Raw genomic sequence first — 25792 nt, 5'->3', positions numbered from 1 at the left:
AAATTTCTTGAGAATGAATTTGTAGCAAATCCCATTATGTTGTATCCCCTGTATGACTAGCTCAGTATCTGGGGCATTAGTCGTAGTAATAGCAATAGCACACCTACTGTGTGCCAAAGACAATTTCAACAGTTGTAGGTATATTAATTTGTGACTCAAACAATCCCATGAGGCAGGTCAGTAATACTGGTCTCATTTTATCTTCAGAGAAACTGAGATGCTGTGAGACAAATTGGTGTTGTTCCTCCCCCATAAGGGCAATGGATGTTGCTGAATGCCTGAACCCCAGCCCAAAATCTTTTCTTTTAACTAAGTGCTTAATTAAAATCAATGGATCAGTAAATGTACTGTTACTTTGTACAGGGCATGGGGAGTCCAATATAATTTTCTTGTAGAAGTCAATTGTGTCTGAGTTCATTGCTTGGTCAGTACTTTTAAATGAATGAATGAATGAATGAATGAATGTGCTTATGTTCTTTCCTAATCACCTTCCTCCTACTCAGAGAAATAAGCCTAATACAGAGGAGAAGGAACTGGGGTTTCATACACTGACTGTGCATGAGAGTCTATACACCGCCTTGGCAACTCTGTGACCTCAGAGATAGATCAAATCCTCCCAGAATTCTGTGGGGCAAAAGAAACAGGATGCAACTTAGGACACACCGAGGGAGAGGGTGCCAAATGGGATACAATTCAGGTCAGCTTTTATTTTTCCCATAGACACATATTCAGAGAAAAATGAGCCCCGTTTTATTTATGTGTGTGTAATGTTTGCATAGATTTTTTTTGAGATAGAATCTGCCTACATACTCCAGGCTGGCCTTGATTTCTAGATTCTATTGCCTCAGCCTCCTGAGTGCTAGGAATATAGGGCTTAGAGTTCTCTTTTAAATGTTTTAAACTTGTGTATAAATTTACCTTGGGGTTTCCTCCATTTTAAGAATCAGGAATGAAACGCTGTATTTGGGTAACTTTGTCAAGGGTACATGTCTGCTAAATGAGGCGTCAGCATCCAAATAAGTGGCTCCAGAGATCCTACAGATGACCATACTGATAGGGCCTTAGGAGGACGCTAACAGTCCTGCCCCACAGAGATGGGAAAGGCTCTGGGGTGTTTATAGTAGGCCAGATTGTTCAATAATGGCAGTTCCACAAGCACAGTGTAGATGAATTTATCTGGGCTCTAGAACTTGCATTTCTAACTAACTTGAATTTTTTTCTACTGAGCCTTTTTTTTTCACTCAGAATAAGATTCTGAGATTCACATATGGGGTGTATATCAGTAATTTCTTCCTTTTTATTACAATAGTATTCTGATACAGAGATATACCACAATGTGTTTACCAAATCAACTGTTGATGGTTATGTAGGTTGTTTCTGACTTAGGGTTAGTTTGAAGAAAGCTCCTGTGCAAGTGATTTTGTGGACAGGTAAGTTTCATTTTCCTGGGTAAACACATAGAAGTGGAATCTGTGGCTCATAGAAGAAATGCACGCTTAACTTTATAAGAAAATATAAGCTTCCCAGACAAGGTGTATTTTATATTTTCCCCAGCAATGTGTGGATGTGCCAGTTACTTCATTTTCTTATCAACATTGAGTGCTGACAAGTTTTTAATTTTAGCCATCTAATGGCTTTGTAGCTGCATCCTACCTAGTTTTAACTTGCATGTATGTAAATTTTTAGTCATGCAAGTATATTATAAATATTTTTCCTACTCTGTAGCTTATATTTTAGTAAATTTTAAATTTTATTGATACTTAGTTTATTGATTTTTTTTTAAAAAGAGTGAGTGTTTTTGGTTCCTGTTTAGGAATTTTTTTTTTTTTTTTTTGTACTGAGGACTAAACTCTGGCCCTAGCATTTGCCAGGCAGGTGCTGATGTCCGGGAAATCTTTGTCTGCTTTATTGTCTTTATGACACTTCCCTTCGTTCCTTTCCAGAAGCTTCAGATTTATGTCTGAGGTCTACCTCAAACAAATCTGTATATAGTGTTAGGTGAGAGTTGAGCTTCATTTCTTTGCCTTTACAGATTTCCAGTGTTTCCTGCACTACCTGTTCAGCAAATTTTCTTTTCCTCATGGATTTGTGTTGGTGCTATTGTTGTAAATTGCTTATCTGCCTGTGTGTCTGTCAATTTGTCTTTTGGGGAGTTCTTAGCAGACTGCAGCTCCATAATTTTTTTCATGAAATAGGTGTGGTCATTTGCCAATTTTTTGTGACTATTGACATAATTGTATAATCTTTCTTTTAATTTGTTGATGTGGTGAGTTACATTTATTGGTTTCAGCTTGCTAAGCTAACCTCTTATTGCTAGGGTAAATTCTATTAGGTCATTTTTTAAAAAATGCTATTGGATTTATTTCACAAGTCTATACTTTAGAGTCGTTGCATCTTTGTTGATGAGGTCTGAAATTTCTAAAAATAATATCTATCGGATTTTGATGTGATAATATGCTGTCATCTTAAAAGAAATAGTGTTTGATTTTTTTTATTCTTGAAAGAGTATGTAAAATTGATATAATTTCCTCCATGTTTGGTAGAAACCATTGGAACCTAGTTTTTTTTTGTGAAAATGTTTTAATTAAAGTTTAATTTCTCAACAAATGTCTATCTGGTTTGCTTATGTTTTCTGTTTCTTCTTTTGTCAGTTTGAGAGAGCTGTACTTTTAAGAAACTAATGCATTTCATTTGACTGTCAAATCTGTAGATATAATATTATTCCTAACATTTTCCTGTTATCAGCTTAATGTTGTAAGAGTGATAGTGATAGTCATCCTCCAGTAAGTTGAAGTGTTGACTGTGTGGCCTTGCATCACATTGAGATTTTGTTTGTTTGTTGGGTTTTTAAACACATTGAGATTTTGTTTGTTTATTGGGTTTTTGTTGTTGCTGGTTTGTTTCCAAGAACAGACCATTTTCTTTCCTCTGAGGGTATCTTTCATGTTGTTCTTTTACCTTGAAAAAAATATTGCTATTATCACACCCTTATCTCTTTCAAGTGGATGCTGGCTGCTCAACCATTGAGATTCAGGACAAATTTGAAGCTTTTTTGATATGCATATTACATCATTTTCTTTCTCTCTCTGTCTCTCTCTTCTGGATACTTATTTATGCAACATACACATATATTCATACTCAGATATGTGCAAGAGGGGCCCGAAGTAGCTACATATGCTTTTAAATTCTCAGTTCATTACAGTACGAGATCATCTTTATGTTAGGCTTTAAGCTCCACCAAGGCCACTCTTGTATTGTACTGGGTGATCACAGAATTACCAAGCACCCTACACAATGTCTTATCTTCTAATAATGCTCCACACATCCTGGTTGGGCAAATGAACTAGCAAACAGAAAGGAAATCAGCTGGTCTTTGAAAATTCTACCTAATGATTTTAACTTTTATAGAGGGATGGAAAATAAAAGTTAGGGACAAAATTATGGGGAGACTTGACAATAATTGATGAAATTTGGATATTTCCTTAGTTATATTTTTAATGTTTGCTTTCTCTTTGTCTCTGCTATATCACACATTGTTCTGAGGGTAGAGTCTCTTTGAGATGCCATTAACAAAATATTACAGATTGGCAGCTTAAATAATACAGATATGTTTGCCCAGAGTTCTGCAGACTGGAAGTCTCAGATCATGGTGTCAGCATAGTCAGGTTCTGGTGAGGGATCTCTGTCTGCTTTGCAGATGGTCACCTTCTTACGGTGTCTTCACATGGCAGAAAGAATGAAAGAGCAAACTCTCTGGTATTGGCGTTAATCTATCATGACGGATCCACCCTCAGGATCTCATGTGAACTTAATTATTTTTCAAGAAAATATGAGTTTGTGAGCATGAAAATTCAGACCATGTTATGAGCCAAAGAAGGGACAAGGGTTGGTAGCAAACAGAGGAGATTCTCCGGATAAGAGGACAAGAGTGGTGAGGAGCTCTGACTGTAGAGGCTTCTCGAACATCCCTCTGGAAAGCACAAAGCCTCTCCTCTGCCTGAGTCCTACTTATAGGATTACCAAGAGATTTGTGTATTTGGGTTATGTTGCTGGTGGGATGCTTAACAAGAGGAGTGGGAACTCTTGATTTTTCTCCCCAGTTGCATCCTAGAAGGCAATTCTCCTTGTGAATCCTTAATTGTCAGACAGGATTCCTAACAGCAAAGAAAAAAAAATGACTCAGTGGCTCCCCAGCTGCAGCCTCTCTCCAACACTATTCCATACCACCTGATTGGAGGGATTACAGCTGTTTCTGATTCCATCCTCCTAAACCATGTCCAAAGGAGCTTACATGGTAATTTCCAGAGTGAAGCTGATGGATCAGCATGCAGGACATAATAGGTCAGAATGCCCCCCCTTCTCACAGCCTTTCTGATGTGGTGGTTGGTGCATCTGATGCCCAGGGTTGTGCTAGGGTTCTTGTGAGGGGGGCTGGTGGGTGTGGGAGGAGAGGGTGTCCATTGGCTCCACCACTGTGTGCTATACTGTGCTGGGTGGGAGGACCAGGTTTAGCACAGGTCATAGCCACACATCCTTCCAAGGTCATCATCTTGTACATGCAGTGCACTGGAAAGTGCCTAAAATCAAGGCAATCTCTCTGCCTGCACCATGATCCCCAGTAAAATTCTGGTGTACCATCATCCGGCCAGCAACACCGGCACCGAGGCTTACACCCCGCCCAGGCGCCGCAAGAAGTCCCTTGGAGATTTGTTTCACAAAGGCTACCGGGTGAAGTCTGGGCCTCCAGCTGCAGAGAAGGAGGAACCAGAGAACTTCTGGCAGTCCCTGGCGTCTTGCTGCAGGGTTTGTGCCTCATGGGGTAAGGCTCTTCCCACCCTGCTCTTCTTCCCTCGAAAGGAGCCTGGGAAAGAAGTGATCTCCTGAGAGGTGGTGGCCACCTCCAGGCCAGCTTCCTTGGCATGTCCATGGAACTCAGATGTGTTGGGCTAGTTAGGTAGGACTCTTGTCCTTCCTTTCTAGATAAATATAACTGGCATACTGCACTCCCGAGTGCACTAGAGTACATTTTACAAACATTGGGGAAAATTTGACAAATGGCAAGAATAGCATTTTTTTTCTATTATTAAGGGGCAGTAATTTCCAATGAGCCAGCATTTCCTGAAGTGGTGTCTGAAGCTTTGAATAATAATTTTTTTTTAGGGGCACTAGTGAAAATTATAGTGTCGGTACTGGGATGTGGGGATGTGGGATCTTTCCTATCTTGGGTGGTGCTTCATTATTCTCATAGCCAGAAGAAATCATTTAAAAAAATCTTCTGGGCAGATTTTCTTTTTAAAACTACCATCTGACGTGAATTTGGTTTTATTTTGGCATCCATAATGTATAGAAGTTTCAAATAGATGGCTTCAATTTACACTTCCAGATCTAAAAATAACAGTCTTAGGGAGAAATAGCTTTATTTCCAGAAGGGCTAGTGGGACCACATGCTTCTTTAAAATGCAGCACAGTCCCTTTGAAACTCAGCTTAGGATTCCGAGCTGGGCAGGCACAGCTCAAATATCTCTCTGCATGATATAATTATGCAGAGCAAAATTCCAGTGAGCAAGCAAATGATGGCTCAGTTGAGTCAACCCTTTTCATTAGCACAGGCAAAAAGGTTTCCTTTGGCTGAAATATTTGGGCTCTAAATATTCATGTGTCTGTGTCTATAAGCCTCATTACATTCCCTCTCCCTTCTTTGCAAAGAAGAGCTGCTCTGTGCTTTAAACATCCAGCATTCACAAGGGCCAGTTTTAAAGCAGCTAAAGAGGAGCCTCAAGAGTGGAAGGCTTAAAATAAGAGCAAATAGACTTTTTTTTTTGTACCGGTAATCAAACTCAGGACTTTGTGCTTGCCAGGCAGGCGCTTGTGCCACTGAGCTATATCCCCAGCGCAAATAGACTATTTCGTGAGAAAAAGTTGAGTAATTGAGTAAGATCTTGGATTTAACTCAGTATCCAGTGCTGCTGTTGCTTTTCTGTGGAAGTGATTTCTCATCTCTGTGTTCATTCGTTTCCAGTGATGATGGTGAAGGCTGACCAGTCACCACTGTTGTGGGAGGTGCTGAGTGTAGTGTGAATGTGCTCTCGTAGTGCAGACACTGTTCTCAGGACCAGGTAGGAAGCCCCTCAGCAAACTAAAAGGTACTTTTAGACAGTAACAAATGCTATAAAGCAGAACAGAGAGGTGGAGGTGGCATAGTGAGCTGGCTTAGGAAGACCTCAGTGACACAACCAGCCCTGTCTGTGATCTGAGGAAGAACATTCCAGAGAGAGGGAATTAGAGTGAAGTTCCCAAGCTGGGAGTAGACTGAGGAACATTCTCAGAGACACTGGTATGTAGGGCCTGAGTGTTAATGACATGAATAGAGAACAGGTCACCAATGGCCTTCCAGTGCAAGATGAGGGTGGGACCTGTGTTTTCAGTAAGTTGTAAGCTGAGTATTGGTATTTAGCAGCTAGCAGGGTGCTCTGAGCAGTGTAGAAAGCAGGCTGCTGGCTGCTCTCTGCAGAACAATAGCAGTTGGGCCTGTTGGCTGGCCAGAGATGAAGCAAAGTGAAACATGAAGACCACCCCTGGCTTTCTGGCTAGAGGCAACAGGAGTTTGGATCATGGTTGTGGCAAAAGAGAGGGGAAAGATCACTTACTTCACATGTAAGAGGTGAAGTCAACAAGTCTGTTTGAAGACTGGTTTCCATCCTTTCTGGCTCCTCTGATCAAATAGAAGAAGACCCTTAAAGCAGGAGCTTCCCACCTGTGCCTACCTGTGGTGTCTGGGGCAAAGAGGGGCTGGTACAGAGCAGAAGCTGAGCACGTGTGGATGGGCTCAGGGCGTCAATGAAGGGATCAATGGGTCATTGACCACCTGATTGAACATCCCGGGATATTTAGTGTGTTGGAACAGGAAGCAGGCTGGGATAAGGTAGGGATGAACAATTACCTGGAGAAGACGATGAAAAGGTCAGACAAGCAAGCTCTTTATAGACCATACTTCCAACTGGAGCCACAAAAGCCCAGGGACACTGGAGAGCAAAAAGGACAGGCCTGTCCTCCAGCTCGGAAGGAATGGCTTACTCTGTGCAGGCTGAGAAGCAAGTGGTCCTAGCTATGCCCATACCTGGGGTGGCAGGTGGGACCTGGGGTGGCAGCAGGGTGCAGAGACCACCCTGAAGAAGCCTCCCTCTGCTGTGTGTTGGTCTTGTCCCCCAGGACGCCCTGGGCTTGGTTGAGACACATGCATGCCCTACTCCTGCTGCAAGACCAGGTGATAGTGACCTCGTCTGACACCAAAAAATAATTGCTCTTCAGGATTTGTGTAGGACTACGAAGAGCTTTTTGGATTTAAAGATTAAGGAATGAAAGGGAAAGGGAAATAGCAAATTGGAAAGCCCAGACAGGCTGTCTATCCCAGGCTGAGACGTGCTTGCTGTTGTGTTTTCTGTCCTGCAATCTTCTGGGACCTTTTATGTAAGATTGTTGAAGGCTTTTATGCCGTGGCATAATAGAAATATGCACAGTGAGTGATCTATCATTCACCTGTTGATCCCTTTATCTCTGGCAGTGTAGCAATTCCTCATCCATCTGAGAAGGGTCCTAAATCCCTTGGTCAGTCTAGCTGGTCATTGATGAAATGCATGTGCTAGGTTTCAAATGACCCTGGTTGTTCAGGTCCTGTGTGCTATCTTTGTTCTCCTCCAAGAACAACAATGACTGGGGTGCTTTTCACCTGGAGCCACTGGCTGCAAGTGACTGAATCTTGAATGTGAGTGCAGGGGTCAGAGCTGGAAAACCTGGGCTCCAGTCCTGACTTGGCTGCAAGTTATAACCTCAGCAAAGAGGAAGCATAAATGTTAAGTTTCAATGTAAATGGCACAAATAAAATTGAAAAGTGGAGAAATACTTAAAAAGCCAACCATCCTATCATTTTATGTGCAATTTTATTTTTTGTGCTCTTATAGTTTTTATGGTTTTAGCATAGAGAACACGCACTTTGTATTTTGTGTTTCGGTTTTATTCCCCAGTGTTCCTAATTTTTTATTTCAAAAAATTATGGTAAAGAGCATATACCATAAAATTTATCATTTTAACAATTTTAAAATATAATTCAGTGGTGTTGAACATACTTATATTGTTGTAAGACAGAGTGCCAGCATATCTTTACCTTCCAAACCTGAAATTCTATATCAAGTAATTAAGCAGCACCCCTTACCTCCTTCCCAAGGTCCTGATAAATGCCATTTTAATTTCTAAATCCTACTTCTTTAACTTAATCTTATATCCTAAACATTTTCCTTGTTATATTCTAAAAACATGTATCATATCCCATAAAGAATATGGACTATACCTAAGAACTTGTTTTTAAAAATTAAGCTGTTTTCTACTTTACTTGTTGAATAAGTAATTTTGCAATGAGTGTCTTTGTTCCTGTAGTATTTTCCCATCTTTAAAAATATTTTCTAAGGCTATCTTACCAGAAATGAAATCACTTTGATTCATAGTGCTGAATTGCTTTCTGGAAAGCTTTCATCCATTTATAACTCCACCATCAAATTATAAGACTATTCTATTGCAAAGTCATCTCCCCAAGGGAAGACTCAAATACATTGCTAGTATGTATAAGTACAGTGCTTACTGTATTTTTGTTTAATTTGCATTTATTTTCCTTTTCCTTTTAGAAGCATTTTGCAATATATTAGTAACTATGCCCACCATTTTGTGTAGTAGATCTCTCGAGTTTATTTCTTCTGTCTAACTGAAATTTTGTATCCTTTCACTTATAATCACACCAATATCTACCTTCCCTTGTAACTATCACTCTGTTCTCTGGCTCTGTGGCATTAACTTTTTCTGAGTCAATGGGTAACAGATCATACTAGTATTTATCACTCTCTCCTGGATTATTTCACTTCGTATAATGTTTTCTTGGTTATTCATGTTATTGCAAAAACAGAGTTTATTCCTTTTGAAGTCTGAATAGTGTTTTTAAAACTCCATTTATTTACACATTCACACTTAGGTTGATCCATGTCTTACCTATTATGAATAAAACTGCAGTAAATATGGAGCACACATATCTCTTCAGCATACAGATTTCATTTTGTTTGGATATATGCCCAGGAGTGAGATTGCGATTGGATGGTTTGTGCATTTTATTAACTGTTTGAGGAATTTCCATACCATTCTCCATCACGATGGCACTAATTTACATTCCCATCAGAGGTGTGCAGCCATTTCTTTTTTCTCTACATCCTTATCAACATTCTATTTTCTTTTTGGTAATATCCATTCTAACAGTTGGGAGGTGACATCTCATTGTGGTTTTTGATTTTCATTTTCCTGATGATTAATACTATTGAACAATTTTTCACTTGTATATCATTTTTTCTTTTTCTTTTTTTTTTTTTTTTTTGCCTTTTGAGACAGGGTCTCACTATGCAGGTCAATCTGGTCTTGAACTCACTTTATAGACCAGGCTGGCTGCGAACTTTCAACACTCTTCCGTGCCTCAGCCTCCTGAGTGCTGGGATTACAGATGTGTGTTATCATGCCTGGCTGTATGTGTTCTTTTGTAAAATGCTTATTCAATTTGCTTATTTTTTAATAGAAATTTTTTATTATTGACTTGAGTTGTTTACGCATTTAAGATATTAATCCTTTATCAAGTATATAGTTTGCAAGAGTTTTCTCTTATTCTGTAGGTTGTCCTTTTGCTCTATTGATTATTTTTATTGATGTACCAAGTGTTCTGCCTTGAAATAATCCCTTGTATCACTTCTGTTTCTGTTGCCTAGGGTTTTGAGATCTTGTTCAAACTATCATTACCTGAACCCATATTGTAGAGATTTTCCTTTATATTTTGCTCAAGTCATTTAATCCATTTTGATTTGATTTCGTATATTGCATGCATTTCTTTTAGTTCCACCAAGTACAATAATTTTTAATAGCTCTTAACCCTTATATTTGCTGCTTTATGATGTACTTATTAGGATTTTTACATATCAACAAACAATATAGCATTTATATAATGCTTTTGATATTATTAAGAATTTCTCTCTGTTATATGATATTTGGTTATTTTCTAGTAGATATTGTCATTATTACTATTACTGTTATTATGATGATCGCTCAGTACTGGGCTTGAATCCAGAACCTTTATGCTGAGCTATATACACAGCCTTAATTTTTTTTTTTTAATGACAGGATCTTAGCAGGTTTTTAAATTGAGCAGTGTGGATATGAGCTTGTAATTTTCCTATCTCAGCCTATCAGAGTGCTGGAGTTAGAGGTGTGTTACCATACTAGGGTTTCCTTGTTATTTTTAAACATAGAATTTTGGTATTTTATAGCTGATCTAATAGTTCAAAAATCTTATGATACTTTAACATCTGAATTAAGACAGTCATCACTTTGGAAGGTTAATAAATATATAGCTACATTTTTCAGCTTTTCTATGTTATATGCTTAATTTCTAATTAGTCTCAAATTTATTTCAGTTGTAGTATGAAGAGGCTTTGGATTGATTTTAATTTGCAGACCAATTATCCCATAATTATAGGCCAATATTTATATCTTCTTTGGTTTGTGGTAACTTCTTCATTGCACATTAAATTCTGCTTTGTGTAATAGATTCTCCTTCTCTGCTCTTTCCTTATATTTGGTGTTCTTTTGTTATTTTCTTATTCTATTACTTTGTGATAGATACGGCTTACATGGTTGCTGCAGTTTGGAATTTGGTTAAAAGTCTTTATAGGCTAATATGTGGTGAAATTTTTATGATTCTTCACTGGTTGTTATTAAAGAATTAATCCTAGTTTACTGAATAATATACATGTGTGTGTCTAATTGTCCAGCCATCCAGATTGATATAAATGCAAACATAGAAAGAAATTATATTTTATATGAATACCTCATTTGCACTCATTAATAAATAACATCATTTCTGAAACTAAGCATTAGAATTCTACACTGATGCAGCATTGTTATTTTCTTCCTGTTGGATATATTCTTGTCAGCTTTTGCCTTATTTATTTCGAAGGAATCTTTTTAGGTTCATATTTTCAGTTGCGTATTCATGGTGGATTTTTCCTTTATTGATACGAAGTTTTGTTTTTACAAATTCTCTGTCTTTTGATAGAATCACTTTAACTTACTCAATTTTATTGTGCTTAATAATGCATTTGACCTTTTGTTGTTGAGGTTATGTTTTCTAATTTATGTATGTTTTCTCTTTTCCTCTTAGTTGGATCGAATCATTTCCTTAGTTCTTTAACTATAGTTTGATTGAATTTTTTCCCCAACTAAGAATTGGGATTGGTAATTCCAAATATATTCTGAAAAATTTTTATAAACATGCCAGAAGTTAATTTTTTGTGGTCGTGTATTTAATAAATAATATCATCCTATCATCCTAGACAAGAATATTAGCACATTTCTTTCTTCTACTTCTCTTATTCTTTCATATTTCTATTTTTCATTTACTTCTAGATATTTTAATTTTAGATTAATGTTCTTATGTATTATTTTTTAAAATACTCATTCAACTCATAGATTACTCACTTTTATCATTTCTCATGCTATTATAGCTACATTTTGTTGCTTTTTTTTTTTTAGAACTAGCTAAGTATATATTATTTGTTTCAAAAAGACTTCTGAGAATTGCGAAGACCACCTTCCTTGGTTTTCTTGCAACCAGGAGTTTTGAGACAATAATTCATTTGTGTCACATTGCCTTACAGGGATTTATTTCCTCACACCGATCTTAGGGACTTTTACTATGGTGTGCCTGGATTTAGGTCTTCTTAAATTTAACTGGCTGAACACTTCATGGGCCTTTCCAATCCAAGTGCACATCATTCTTTTAGTTTAGGAAACCTTATTCTGATACCAGTTTGAAGGTTTCCTGTTATCTCCTTCATTTTCTCCTTCTGTAACTCAATTACATGGATATTGAAAACTTTATAGCTGTCTTTCATCTTTCTTAACTGTTCTTTTGTACTTTTCCGTTCTTTGTGCCTTTGTATGGAGTCTAACCCTGTAGTTTTGCTAGGTAGCAATGTCTATTTTTTTTTTTCACCTGGCCTTTGGCAGTTTTGATGTTCAGAAATTTTGATTTATAAGATTAGTTGATTTTTATTCAGTTTAATATTTCATATCTTTCCTTATGCATTATGATTCTTCAATAAACTCTTTTCCAAGGCAGTTTTTTTCTAGATTTCTAGTTTCTGCTAGTAGTTAATCAGTGTATCAGAGTTTGGCCAACTTCCTTTGATGTGATAGTGGTCCTTGAACTCAGGGCCTTCTCATTGAGCCTCATCCCCTGTCCCTTTTCTCCTCTGCTCCCTGCCAGTGACATTTCCTTTTTAGAGTGTTATTTCCTTCTTCATATGTCTCTCCACCCCATCACCATCACCAACCTCCATCCCTGTGGAGCTCCTCTTTTGTATTCAGTGACCAAAGACATTTCTCATGTCCTTTCATGGTTCTGGAGATATTTTTATATCGTTACCTCTCAATATCTGCAAGGGATTGATTCCAGGTGCCCCCAGGAAACTAAATTCCTCCAGTGCCCAAATCCTTTATCTAAACTGTCATAGTATTTTCATATAGCTATGCACACCCTTCTCTATAATTTAAACCATCTGCAATTTACATATAGTACGTAATGAGTGTAAAGCCTGTGGGAGTAGTTGTTAAACTCTTTTGTTTATGGAAACAGGTTGGTTGAATCCAAGGATGTGAACTCATAGATACTGGGTTTTGTAGTAAATATTTGGAAAAGAAACAGATCTGATGCAGGACACAAAAATTTGCAGTATCTGCCCCAGAGTCAAATGTGAAAGAGGACAAGAGAACTGACCTGGTGCCAGAGATACTAAAAATCTAGTCAGAGGCCTGGAGCCTTAGCAAAGTATCCTGCAAGTCTGTGTTAGGAGGCCAAGTGTCTTAGTGACTTTTCTCTCATTATTGAGGCAAAATGCCCAACACCTAAAGTTAAAGGAAGAAAAGTTTATTTAGCTCACAGTTTGTAGAAATTGCAATCCATAATTGGCCTGGTCTAAGGCTGGATGGCTTAGCATGGGGGCATCTCAGAGGAGAAACAATTCATCATAGCAGAAGACAGCAACGTCAAGTATGGGACAGAGAAGGGGAAAGCCTCTTTATGTCCCGTACGCTATATGCAGGCTCCCTAACCTAGGATGAGTGTGGCACTTACAGCCTTGTGAATCAATCACAAACTCTGGATTCAGCCACTTCTGAAAAACCCACTCCTCAATGACTGCATCTGGCTTTGGGGGGACATCTAGACACAAACCCTAACACTAAGAAATCTTTGTTGGAAGACTGAATAATCAGTGCTAGAAAATAAGAGACAATGCCCAAGGTGAAGGTGAAGACCAGAGCTCCTCCAACAATAGCAGCCATACTTGGAAAAAGTGGAGACCAGAGCTCAACCAATGAAAACAGCTAAACTCTTCTCAAAGAAAAGCACCTAGGGAAGCCCACCACAGTGACCCACACCTAGCTCTGCAGCTTCAGACTCTGCCTAGAACTTGGTAGGCCCCTACCCAGCATCCCAAAATATTGTGGGACCTCAGAGTCATCACTCTAGTCCTGGCTGGGCCCCACCCAATGACTTCCAGGTAACAGGGAACCACTTTGTATGAGCTGAAGCCTGCCACAGCGATTCCTACCTAGTTGTGCAGCCGTGGAACTCTGCTTGGACTGTGGTAGGGCCCTGCCCAGCATCCCCAAACACTGTGGGACCTTTAGGTCATCACTTGGATTCTGGTTGGTCCTCACCAAGTGATCACCAGGTAGCAGGGAACTGCTTTGTATGAGCTGAAGCCTGCCACAGCAATCCCTACCTCGCTATAGAGATGCAAGTCTTTGCTTATAACCTGGTAGAGCCATACCAGAGAACCCAAGAAGCCAGGGAGCTTTGGTGTGCCATGTAGCATGAACTGAAAGCCTATGCAGTATACTCCATATACCATTCAGCCTTACTATACCACTCAGAACCTTGTAGGTCCTACCTAGTGACCTCAGGTAGCCACATGGGGAGTGCTGAAGGTCCATACAGTATACACCCTCCATCTAGGGAGCCCTTAAGTGCCACTAGGGGACTGGGACATATAGGAAAATGACAAAATGAAAGAGCAAAGTGCAATCTCAAGCCTCTCGCCCATTCCAAATAAGCCTGGAAGACATGGACATAGAATAAAATGTAAGCCATGTACCTAAAACTTCTGAAATGATAGCAACTGAAGTAAAGAAGCAACTCCATGAAGCTATAAAAGATTCCAGATCAGAAGTAATCTCCCAGGTAAGAGAAGAAATGATAAGCATAACAAAAGAAATGCTGAACACATCTAAAGAAGGTCTAGTTTAAAAAATTGAGGAGCACTGCAAAAAGATGGAAACTTTGCATGAAGAACATAAGAAAACAATAGAATACATGAAACAGATTTAAGGAGATATCCAGGAAATCAAAAATTCCATCAAAAGGTGGAAGAACTGTCTGAATGAATGTGAAGATAGACTTTCAGACCTAGAAGACAAGATTACAGCTAGTGAACAAGAAAGGAAAGGTTTGTTAAAAATAACAAGGAGTCAAGAAATAACAATTCAACAGTAGCAAGATGTTGTAAAGACAAAATATAAGATCGATATATGTAAATTAAAAAGGTGACAACATAAATGATATCGAAAGACTATTTACAGAAATGATAGCAGAAAATTTCCCAAACATGGGAAAAGAAACTGAGATACAGAATAAGTGAATCATATAGAACTCCAATTAGCCATAACCAAAATAAATCTACACCCAGACGTGTAATAATCAACATCTCAGAAATCCAACATAAAAACAAAATATTAAAAGTTGTTAGAGAAAAGAGATGGGTCACCTATACAGGAAAGCCCATCAGAATCACAGCAGACTTCTCATCACAAACAGTGAAGTCAAGAAGAGGATGGAGTGAAGTATTTCAAACCCTAAGCAAAAATGACTTCCAACCCAGATTGATGTACCCTGAAAAACTGTCCTTCAAAATGAATGGAGAAATAAGATACTTCCATGATGAAGAACAGCTGAAGAATTTTATGACCACCCAACCAACACTGCAAAGAATACTGAAAGGTATTCTAGACAGACATAAAAATAACTACAACTCCAAGAACACCAACAGAAAAAAGCCATTAAGCAGGGCAGAGAATTAAAGAGGAGAATGGTAAAGAACCAACAGCAGAAAGATAACACGATAAAAATGAGCCAATGTATATATCAGTTATAATCATTAATGTAAATGGCCTTAATTCACCAATTAAAAGAAACAAACTGGCAGAATGAGTCAAGAAACAGTATCCAACCATATGCTGCATACAAGAAACTCATCTAACCTAAAAAGAAATTCATAGACTGAAAGTCAAATGATGGGAAACAATACTTCATGCAACAGGAACCCCCCAAAAAGCAGGGGTAGCTGTACTGTTTGCAGACAATGTGTACTTCAAATCAAGAATAATCGGAAGAGGTAAAGAAAGTCAAGAAAAGCAGTTGGATTGAAACTCTTCCAAGGAAAACCAGCTGAACACCCTGCCCCCTTCTCCTTTTACACATTTGCTACAAAAATCCTCCTTAAAGTGAGTCTTTCACACCTAGAACAATACTGACTGAATTCAACTGGGCATTCTCCACTCATGTTGACATTTGATCAATTAATTACTAGATTGGAGGTCACATATATTTTTCCTTTTTATGTGTCTTGTAAATAGTTGAAGTTAGATTTCTCAACTCCAATAATTTAATTTTCAACTGATTATCCACTTTTCACCTCCCAGAATTTTGTTTCCCCTTATATTATATTCCACTTTTGACTATTGTAATCCAAGTATCCATAATCATAATCCAAAAAGTTATATTTGTAATCCATTTGAGGCATTATTGGAATCCTGGCAAGTTAATTCTAATCTACCACCTCCAGTGTAACCCATGGCGAGAATAAAGACACCAAGACATATTCAAAGTTAAGGGCAGCCAAGGGGTCCTATACCCAATCCAAGTGAGGGTATGTGGATGGAGGCCCTAATCTAAGACCTCTCCCAGAATTTATTATCTTTTGAAGAAGGGAATGGTTCAAGGGTGAGTGGCAGTAAAGATGGTGAGTAATTTGAGCTGGCTGACCAGGTAAAGAGAAAATCATCTTTGAACAATGCATGGAGAAATGACCTGTAGAAGGATCAATATGCATAATTCAATTAAGGTAGCATTTGAATTGGTTTTGGAGGCTGTTGTTCAGTTTCTGATATGTAAACTTTTGTGCTCTGGGGCCTCATAGCTTCTTTATTTCCAGGCTAGTACCCAGTTGACATTCCTGGAACTGACTGGCTCTGCCATCGTGCTGTGCTCAGATTTTATTGAGAGCACTATGTGAGGAAACAGGAGACTGTCAGAATAGCCCCAAAGAGGACACATCAGTTCTTCAGCTGGCCTTATTTGCATTGCTTAAAGCCTGTTGTAGAGAAAAGGGAACAGCCTAGGCCACCCTGTACATATCTGTATACAGAAATAACACTAATGTTACAGCAATTTTTCTGTATTTAAAGGGAGTTGCTCAAATTGTCTTCTGTATTCCTATGTCTGACAGCTACTTCTTTCATTCCTTTTGTCCTTGAAAAGGATTTTACTGTCCCTCTCTTTTGGTGGTGCTTTAGGTAAGCTTTAAAGATAAACCACTGAGCTCAACCTGCCATGCTTGACCAGAATGGTTTGGATTATAATTTTAACTCATTAATTAATTGTACACATTGATCTTCTACATAGATTTTATTATGTCTGATTTTATCTATATTAGAAAACTTTTGGAAGGGGCTCTGAGATTCAGTTTTTGGTATCAGGTTTATGTTTCTTTTATAAATTTAGTTGCTTCCCATCTCTTTTATTATGGAAGAATTCAGAATTTTAATTGAATGAAAATACTTCAAAAATTTAATAATAAATGAGTTTAGAAACTTGGAGGAGAAGCTATTATAATTTTTAATTTCTATCCAGTTATCCTATAATGGTCTACAGTGGTTTTCTTTTGCTCTCAAGTTTCAGAGCCATTCCTCTTACTGAGATCTTCAAAGCCTTATCCAGATATGTGTCTATCATTGTTTCTATTGGATCAGTCAGCACTTTATTTGATTTTGTTTGTTTTCTTGTTGCTCTGGTTTTACTCATAAACTAATTGAGAATTTTTATTACTTTTAATCTTTATTGATTTTCATATTATTTAATTATAAACACCAAACTAGAAATCATTTTTCCCCTGATATTAAGATTACTTTCCCTCTCACAATATCAGTTGTTTATAAATAATCTCTTACTATACTATTGATTTGACTTATAGTTAGCTAGTGTGTTCTTTAAAGTTAATTCAATAGATAGTGTGGTAAATGGGTAAGTTGTTGGTTTTAAGTTGCTTAAGTGATTCCTCAGTTACAGGGAAGATTGCTTTTGAGATAAAACAAGGTTTGATCTGTTTAACACATTATTAACCAAAATAAATGCATGACAAGTTAAAAGTTTAAAATTCTGGAGTTATTTTTATACTATTGCTCACTGTCAGTGTTTCCCTTGGAATCAGAATTTTAAAAATTCTGATACCCAAGTTATACTCAGACTGATGAAATCAGAAGACCTGGGGCAGGAAGTGATCTCCCAGCTGGCCCAGGTAGGTCTGGGACGCACTTCCCCATGGCCTTGTTTCCTCCCAAGTGTGGTCTTCTAACCAACATCCCCAGCCATTACTTAGAGCTTGCTGGAAGTGCAGAGTCAGACTCAGCCAGAACTTGGATGTTTATAAAGCGCTGGAGATTTATGTGCCCCGCGGACTGGAATGGCAGGGCTCCAAGGCAGGTGCAGCCAATTAATCCCCCTGGTCTATTTATGCGAATGTGATTTCCCTGGAGTGCCACCACGCCCATTTGTTCATATATTGTTTACAGCAAACTTGAGGCATTGTGACAGTCTGAAATATTTACTCTCTGCCCATTTGCAGAAAAGTTTGCAATGCTGCTCCACCTTGCAGCCCTCAAAGCTTTAAAACTCCTTCTGCCCAGCTGTACCAGTTCAGTTAGAATGGGAGGAAGTGGGCTGAAATGCAACTGTCCCTAAGTCAACAATGATTAGAGCTTCTCAGGCATTTTAAATGCAGTGCTGAGGTTCACAGCCGCTGCCCTAACAGCAAAAGGAGACACTCTGGATGTGGCTGGAAAATAATTGGTATGATGGAGATGATTTTGGCGGGCATTAAAAAACATGAAAACAATGACCAACAGACTGATACATATCACCCTCTAACAATTTTTGAGTATAGAAAAATTACCTTAATTTTAGGCTTAGAAAAAGTGTTAGGCTAGGAAAAAACTGTAAGCAAAATTAAAACAATGATGAATGTACAAGATCTTTATTATAAAAGAAGCTAGGATGTATTACGAAGAAGAAGATGAATACCCAGGTAAACTGGCAAAGCCCATTATAAGTTCATTAAAGATGAAAATAAAATGACCTAATTATGAAAACATAATTAACTTATTTGTTAACATTAGAAAAGCAAACCAAAACCACAAGCTCTCCTTTGAGGCCTACACATGAGACATTAGTTCCCTCCCCCTTTCTTCTCTTTCCCTCTCTTTTCCCTCCCTCCTTTCCTTTGTTCTTTTCTTCTTTCCTCCCTGTCAGTACTCAGTGCGGTGTGGTGTGGGCCAAGGACATTTACATGCTAAGAGAAAGTCAGGTTGTCAGGACGGCTTGACAAGATGTATCATAAATCTTAAAAGTGCTCAGGCTACAGTTTGGATCATAATGTCCCCCAAGGACCATGTATCAAAGACTTTGTCCCCAGTGGTGGAGACTTTTGGAGGTGTGGCCTAGAGGAAGAAAGTTAGGTCATTGGGGGGGTGTCCTTGAAGGAGACAGTGGCACCTTTGCCCTCTCTCTCTCTCTCTTTCTCTCTCTCTCTTTTTCTCTGTCTCTCTCAGTCTCTCTCCCTCTCTGTCTCTCTCTCTGTCTCTCTATCTCCCTCTCTGTCTCTGTCTGTCTGTCTCTCTGTCTCTTTGTCTCTCTCTGTCTCTCTTTCTCTGTCTCCCTCTCTGCCTCTGTCTCTGTCTGTCTCTCTGTCTCTCTGCCTCTGTCTCTGTCTGTCTCTCTGTCTCTATCTCTCTCTGTGTCTCTCTCTGTCTCCCTCTCTGTCTCTCTCTGTCTCTCCTTCTCTGTCTCTCTCTCTGTCTCTCTCTCTCTGTCTCCCTCTCTGTCTCTGTCTGTCTCTCTGTCTGTCTGTCTTTGTCTCTGTCTGTCTCTCTATTTCTCTCTATTTCTCTCTCTGTCTGTCTCTGTCTCCCTCTCTGTCTCCCTCTCTGTCTCTGTCTGTCTCTGTCTCTCTCTCTGTCTGTCTCTGTCTGTCTGTCTCTTTATCTCTCTATCTCTCTGTCTCTGTCTCTCTCTCTGTCTCTCCCTCTCTCTCTCCTTCTCTGTCTCTCTGTCTCTGTCTGTCTCTCTGTCTCTGTCTCTGTCTCTCTCTCTCTCTCCCTCTCTCTCTCTGTCTCCCTCTCTGTCTCCCGCTCTCTCTCTGTCTCTCTCTGATTTCTGGCTGCTGTGAGGTGGCTAGGTTTTCTTCCCCACATCCTGCCTGCTGTGATGAGCTATGCCACTACAGGTCCAAAACAACAGGGTTGCCTTCTCTATTTTCTTCTGCTGAATATAATAAGATGAATGTTTGTCCTATAGAAAGGAACCAAAAAATAGTAGATGATCAATAATAATAAATTTACATCACAGTCAACTTTATTAATTCACAATCATTTAAAATAACAGTAACAAAGATATATACCAAGTGCACACATGTGTACGCACGTGTGTTTACGTGTCCAGATAATGCCAACTTTCTAACCAAATACAGACCAATTAAAACAATGAGAAGTATTTTTTTTAAGAAAATTATTTGATTATGTAATAGAGAACACAGAGAGAAGTTCACTGCTTCATGATAGTGTAAAGAACTCATAAAACCATCTGGGCCCTGTGCCTTTGGAGAAGATTGTGTGTGATTCATGGCTTGGGGTACACATTATATGCAGTCCCTTCTTTTGTAATGCTGATCTAATTTTACAGTTTCTTAGAAAATAATCTCATTGCAGAGATTTTGTGGTGTCAGTAACATGGGAAAGTATTACAAGGCAGAGAAGATGAGTGAATTTTCAGGTGGGTGTTTCCCTCCCTGCCTCTGCCTTTTCCTGGCCTCCGTGTGGAGTGGGAGTTGCTGGGCATGGTGTTCCAGGCATGTCTGGGTGCATTCCTGTCTTCCCTGTGTAGCCGGCTGTGTACTGCCTGAGTGAGTCAGCCTTGACCCAGTGGCTTCACAGAACTCCCCTCAGTAAGGTATGACAGTCTCAGAATTCTGGATGCAGATTCTGTAACCTTTAACGCTTTGCCGTATCATTGTTTCTCAAAACTCTGATTCATTCATTGAGTTCAAACAAGAATTAACTAAGCATCTATCTCATTTCACACAGTATGTTGGTACCCGAAAGGCAGCCATGACACCAGTCCTTGCCTACTGCTGCTGCACATAAGGAGGTAGAAAGCAAAGACCATAAATTAGATACTGTACTTCATGGCGAAGGTGTTAAAAACAGGCCAGAGGCATAGTTTCAGGGAGTGTGGGGTGAGGTTGTAGTTTTACATAGTGTGGATGGAGAAGGCCCCACTGAGGAAGGAAATGAGGAAGTGTGTCATGTGGCCAAGTGTACTTCTGGGGAGAGAGAACACTATGGCATGTGCAAAGGCCCTGTGGATGTGTGGCTTACCAAGGAAGATAGCCCTATCAGGAAAGTAGTGGAGGTCTTGTAGGAAGCTCTCAAATGTAAAGTGAGATGATGTTGGTGGCAGGCAGTGGTGTCACTTGAGGTCTTGCAGAACCTTGACTTTTTCTTCTGTGTGCATGGGGTAGTGCAGAATTTTGAGTGGAGGCCCCAGGGCATCCGCAACAGAAAGCCATCAGAGAGCAACTGTGAACTGTGAGATGTTTTCCTCTGGTGTCCCTGCTGGGAACCCACTGTCCTGAGAACCGTGTGCATCCCTGTTTTCTGCTGATTGTTGCCTTTTGCTGGTGCCCGGCTTGTTTCTAGGCAGCAGATGCTCAGAGCTCAGGGTGAGGTCAGCAGGTCCCCATCTAGCCAGGCCGCAGGGCCTGTGACCTCCGCGAGACTAACCTCATTTTTGTGGGCAGCTTTAAAGAGAAGTTTTACTGTCTGCGTATTTGTGAGTGACAAGCCTGTGCCAGCTGCAAAGGAGCAGATGCGATGGCATGCGAATTCCGTCACTTATAGATGGAAGAGAAAGACCCAGTTTGAAGTTTGGGCCATTTGTATTCTATGTTTGGTTCCATAAAATGTGTATGCTTTATGCCGTGCGTGGTGGTGCACCCCTATAGTCTCAGCAGTCAGTGAGGCAGGAAGATCATGTACACACATGCGTGCACACACACACCCATGATTTTCAGCATCAAATCGTGACAAGCTAATACCAGGAGTCTGTCACTATAGACCAATGAGTCTCTTTCCCCTCGTGGCTGCCATGCTGCCCATCTTTCATGGTTCAAAACTTACTGTTTTAACCTACACCAATGTGCAGCAGAGGTGGGCTGCAAGGTGCTGGGTCAGGCTGGGTGCTGAGCATGCTCAGTAGGGCTGTTAGGAGGGAAGAAAGGCTTCTTTCTATTGGCTGTTAGTTTCAGAGGTTTCCCTGCAAGGTCACGTGGGCCTTTGCTCTAGGCCTGTGGAGAGACAGAGCACAGTGACACAGGGGACACTGGGTACAGAGGAGCTGCTGCCTTCACGGCGCCTGGGAAATAAAAAAGAGCAAGATTGGGAAGTGCCAAATGGCCCAGCCAGGAGTCTATTTCCCTTCAAGGAGGCCACACCTTCTCAGGTCCCCACACCTCTGGCCCTTCAGGTCCCCTCAGCATCTCAGGCTGGAGACCTAACCTTGACTAGATCTGCCTTTGGGAGTCGTCTATGATCTAAACCACATTATTGATCACCTAACTGCTTACAGATTTTATAAAATGATCTTTGCTCTGTGACTGGCAAATACTACCCGCCCATCTTCATGCTTTGTTTTATTGTTGAATGCTCAAAATTTGAATGAAACGTTGAAAACTCCTTGGCATCGGCCTCCAAGAGCAGACCTGTCAGTTCACCTTTCATCTCACGGCATAGTTTTGTTTCTAGGGAGTTCTTTTCTGCCTCAGCCCTTGCTCAGGATCCAGGTGTTTCTGTTCTTCCCTTCGGAACTCATTGTATTCGTGGTTTGGCTCTCTGTGATCTGCACTCCGTCTCTGTCTGCTCAAGTTCCATCTGTTTCCCTGTTTCCTCTGTTTCCTGAGAAGACATCTCAGTTCTGTGCTGTGTTCCAGCTCTGTCCTCTGCAGCGCTGAGCCAGCCTTTCATCAGTTGGGTGAGGATTGTGTTTCTGGCCCCCAAGCCTTTTTTATTTCATCAACATCCATTCTCACATCTGTATTTTTCTGACTTAGTGAAAGTTATATAAATATTACTTAGCATAGAAGGTGAATGTTTTCTAAAAGAAGAAGAAAGAAAACTCTTCTGCTCCCAGTGACTCCTTTGCAGATGAGAAATATTCCTCGTGAGGCGTTACCACTTTCTGGCTCTCTCCTTGTACTATCAGTGCTCACATCATTCCACCAAGCTTTACATTAATTTTTTCCATTTTACCAGAGCAGTTCTACTCTGGGCCAGTTAGGGTACTCTTTGCTCAAGTAGAAAGTAACCAAAGGTAACCAGGGCTTTCTTGGGATCCTCCCATAAAGCAGTGGAATCAAACCTCTGCCCAGGCATGCAGCTGCCTGTCCCTTTAGTCCACCTCCACTTAAGCCTCATGTCTGGCCCTTCAGGTGCTTAATAAAATGCTTTGTAAAATACGCAAAAGACTGTCCCCTTGGGATTTGGTATGACGTTCAGAGCATCTCCAAGCTGGGGTAGCCAGCATGTTGTAAGTTATTCTCCTGGGTGATTGTGAAAGTGTTCAACTCTAGGACCAACTCAGGTTTTGGGCTGATGACTTTGGTGTCAACAGCAATAGGATTTATTTTTGGATATTAAAACACTTCAAAGTAGTTGCACACTATGGAAATCAGTGTGGCTATTCCTCAAGAAACTAAAACAGGACGTTCTAGTTGACATAGCTATTCCCCTCCTAGGTATCTTCCTGAAAGAGTTACAGATATCATGTCACAGTGATGTATGCACACCCATATTTACAGCAGTACAATTCATAACACCTAAATCTTGGAAGCAGCCTATATGTCCATCCTTGGATGACAGGCTAAAGAGAACGGGGGACTTACATACCATAGAATACTACGTAATCATAAAAAAGGATAAGCTTGAGTCATCTCTAGGAAAATGAATGCACTTTGAGACCATAATGTCAAATGAAATAAATCAGACACATGAGTTTAAATAGTGCATGGTTTCTCCTTTAAGGGAAACCCAAAATATGTATAAAGAGCAAAAAGAAATGGTAGACGATAGGAAATGGAAATACAGATCTTTTGCAAATGAGAAAGGAACCAAGAGATGAAGGGAATGGGAGAGAGGGGAGGGAAAGAGAGTTAAAGAGGATTAGATGTGTGTTGTGTGTGCACCAGCTCCGCATAAGGAATGCAGTCATTATGTCCAGCAAATATGGGCTAACAAAAATAAATAAAAACTGAAACAAACCGCATAGTAATCATTTGTGCTTTCAAAAACTTTGTTCTTTCCTTCTGTATCTCTCTCTTCTGCCGCCTAGAAACCTGACCTGTTCAAGAAGAGCTGCAGATTTAGAAAACACACATTGATCCTGACAGTCGTAAAAGTATAGTCATTTAGATGATGTGAATCCTGAGGTTGTGGGGAGTGGGATCTTGCTGGTCTGAATATTTTTTTTTGATTGGAAGAAAAATATAACACAGCAGGTCATACCTTTCATCGGGGATGAAACTGAAGCTTAAAAATATCATCAAAGACATAAGGTTGTCCGATTTGTTCTTAATCTGCTTTCAGTTCATAGGTTGCCTGGTGCGATCACAATGCCTAGTATTTTTCAGAGACAAAATCCTGCTAGATCACTGGGTAATTTTGAAAGAGTGCTTAAATCAGAGCTGACTAGGAGAGAAGAAAGCCCCCGCCAACCTGGCTCTGCCCGCCAGGCTTTCCCTTCACTTATTCCAAGCTGACCCCCTTTCCTGAGAAAGCCGGTGCCCTGGCTCCCATGAACTTGGTCCAGAATCAGAATGAAGGAGTACCTGCAAGGTGGCCAATGACTGGTCTTGTGCCTCCACCCTGGGCAGCCCCGGTGACTTGGATGGGCCGGCGACCGACCCTGAGCGCTACCACCTCGCGTGGCAAATAACGCATCTGTTTCATTTCTCCTTGCAGGTTTGAGATTTTTAAGAGCTCTCAGGCTGATACAGTTCTCAGAAATTTTGCAGTTTCTGAATATCCTTAAAACAAGGTAAGATGTTCTTTCTTCTGGCTTCCCTCTGTCCAGTCCCCAGGCCACACTGTAAATATCAGGTGTGTTTGCTTTCAGGGCAGTAAAATTAGCTCTATTGTACACAGGAAGAATGAGCTAACCCGGAGGTGGAGAGGAAGCCCAGAGCGGGCTTGGGTTGATCTCTGCCGTGGGGCAGGGAACTGTATGGCAAAAAGAGAGACAAGGTCATGCTTGTGGGGAAGCAGGGACAGTTCTGGGATGCACGGCCGATTCCTGGATACCGAGCCAGTGTCCCGGAGAGAGACACACAGCGGAGGAGGGATAGATTCGCTCATTGATTGGGAAACCCTTGCTGCTATGTCTTAAATTGTCCCTTTATTACACCGCTAAATAAGAAATTGAACTTGGTCATAAAGGCAGGAGAAGCAACGCTCTTTGAGAGGCAATCACAAGGCTCGTACCACCAACAGAAAATCATTTCATTTCTAAGTACATTTCAGATGCTCACTTTTATCCATGGAGCCCCTGGGGCTTACTCTGTGAATTGCCTTTTGGGGAAACCCTAACCTCCTCCAGCTGAATGCACCATGACTACTTCTGTTAACTGTGCTGTGATCTGAAAGACGCAGCAGGACCTGGAGCCAAGTCCTCCTGATGGGCCCCTGCCTGATGGTCTGCCGGTGCTCAGAGCTGGCCTGAAACCAGGGCTGTGTTGATGAATAACTAATAAAAGAACCTCAACATCCTCTAAAGGAGAAGAGGCACCGCTCATAAATTTCTCTTTCAGGAAATTACACTTTTAAGAAGCTGCCTTCTAATGTCCTGTTTCCTCTTTGGCTGGCCTTGATGTATCTGATAGACGATTGAAAACAGGACACCTCTGTAGTTAGTGATTTATAATTAATACTCCTGCACTTTTGAGGCCTTGAGTTCACCATCATTCTCCCAAGAATGGAGCCGGGACCCCAAACTTCTTGAACCTGACACATTCAACAGATCCGATCCACTTTGGACTCTCTCCTCTGAGGGTCACTCTTTTTGTGTGTCTTGGTTTTAATTCCAAATTGGTCTCTCCAACTATTCATCTATGTAAATGTAAGATAAAATCCCCTTTCCATTAGCCAAGTTAAAAGAAAAAGAGCCACTGATGTCTCTTAAACCATATCCATTTACACTTCATTATCCTGAGGTATGAATTTATTGGTTCTCTGTTAGTATGTGATAATATTCATGGAGTGTGAATATTGTTAT

The 25792-nt window shown here is 40.1% G+C and overlaps 1 protein-coding gene across 30 annotated transcripts in view; it reads left to right on the top strand.

Moving 5' to 3' along the window:
* The window catches only part of Kcnma1 (potassium calcium-activated channel subfamily M alpha 1), a 736611-nt gene that overhangs the window by 455814 nt on the left and 255005 nt on the right, over positions 1 to 25792 (top strand). For 29 of the 30 annotated variants that reach the window (XM_063238715.1, XM_063238714.1, XM_063238712.1 and 26 more), the window contains exon 6: positions 24484 to 24559. In XM_063238715.1, the coding sequence (XP_063094785.1) occupies positions 24484 to 24559 (76 nt within the window). Of the gene's footprint in view, positions 1 to 4513; positions 4820 to 24483; positions 24560 to 25792 lie in introns of those variants that run through there. The other variant, XM_063238737.1, reaches the window with a different exon arrangement.

This window comes from Cavia porcellus, unplaced genomic scaffold, assembly GCF_034190915.1.
Source record: "Cavia porcellus strain 051 isolate PalLab524CR breed Dunkin Hartley unplaced genomic scaffold, mCavPor4.1 scaffold_28, whole genome shotgun sequence".
Lineage (NCBI taxonomy): Eukaryota > Metazoa > Chordata > Mammalia > Rodentia > Caviidae > Cavia > Cavia porcellus.
Note: the sequence above shows the minus strand (reverse complement) of the source record. Positions and strands in the feature narration are given on the sequence as shown.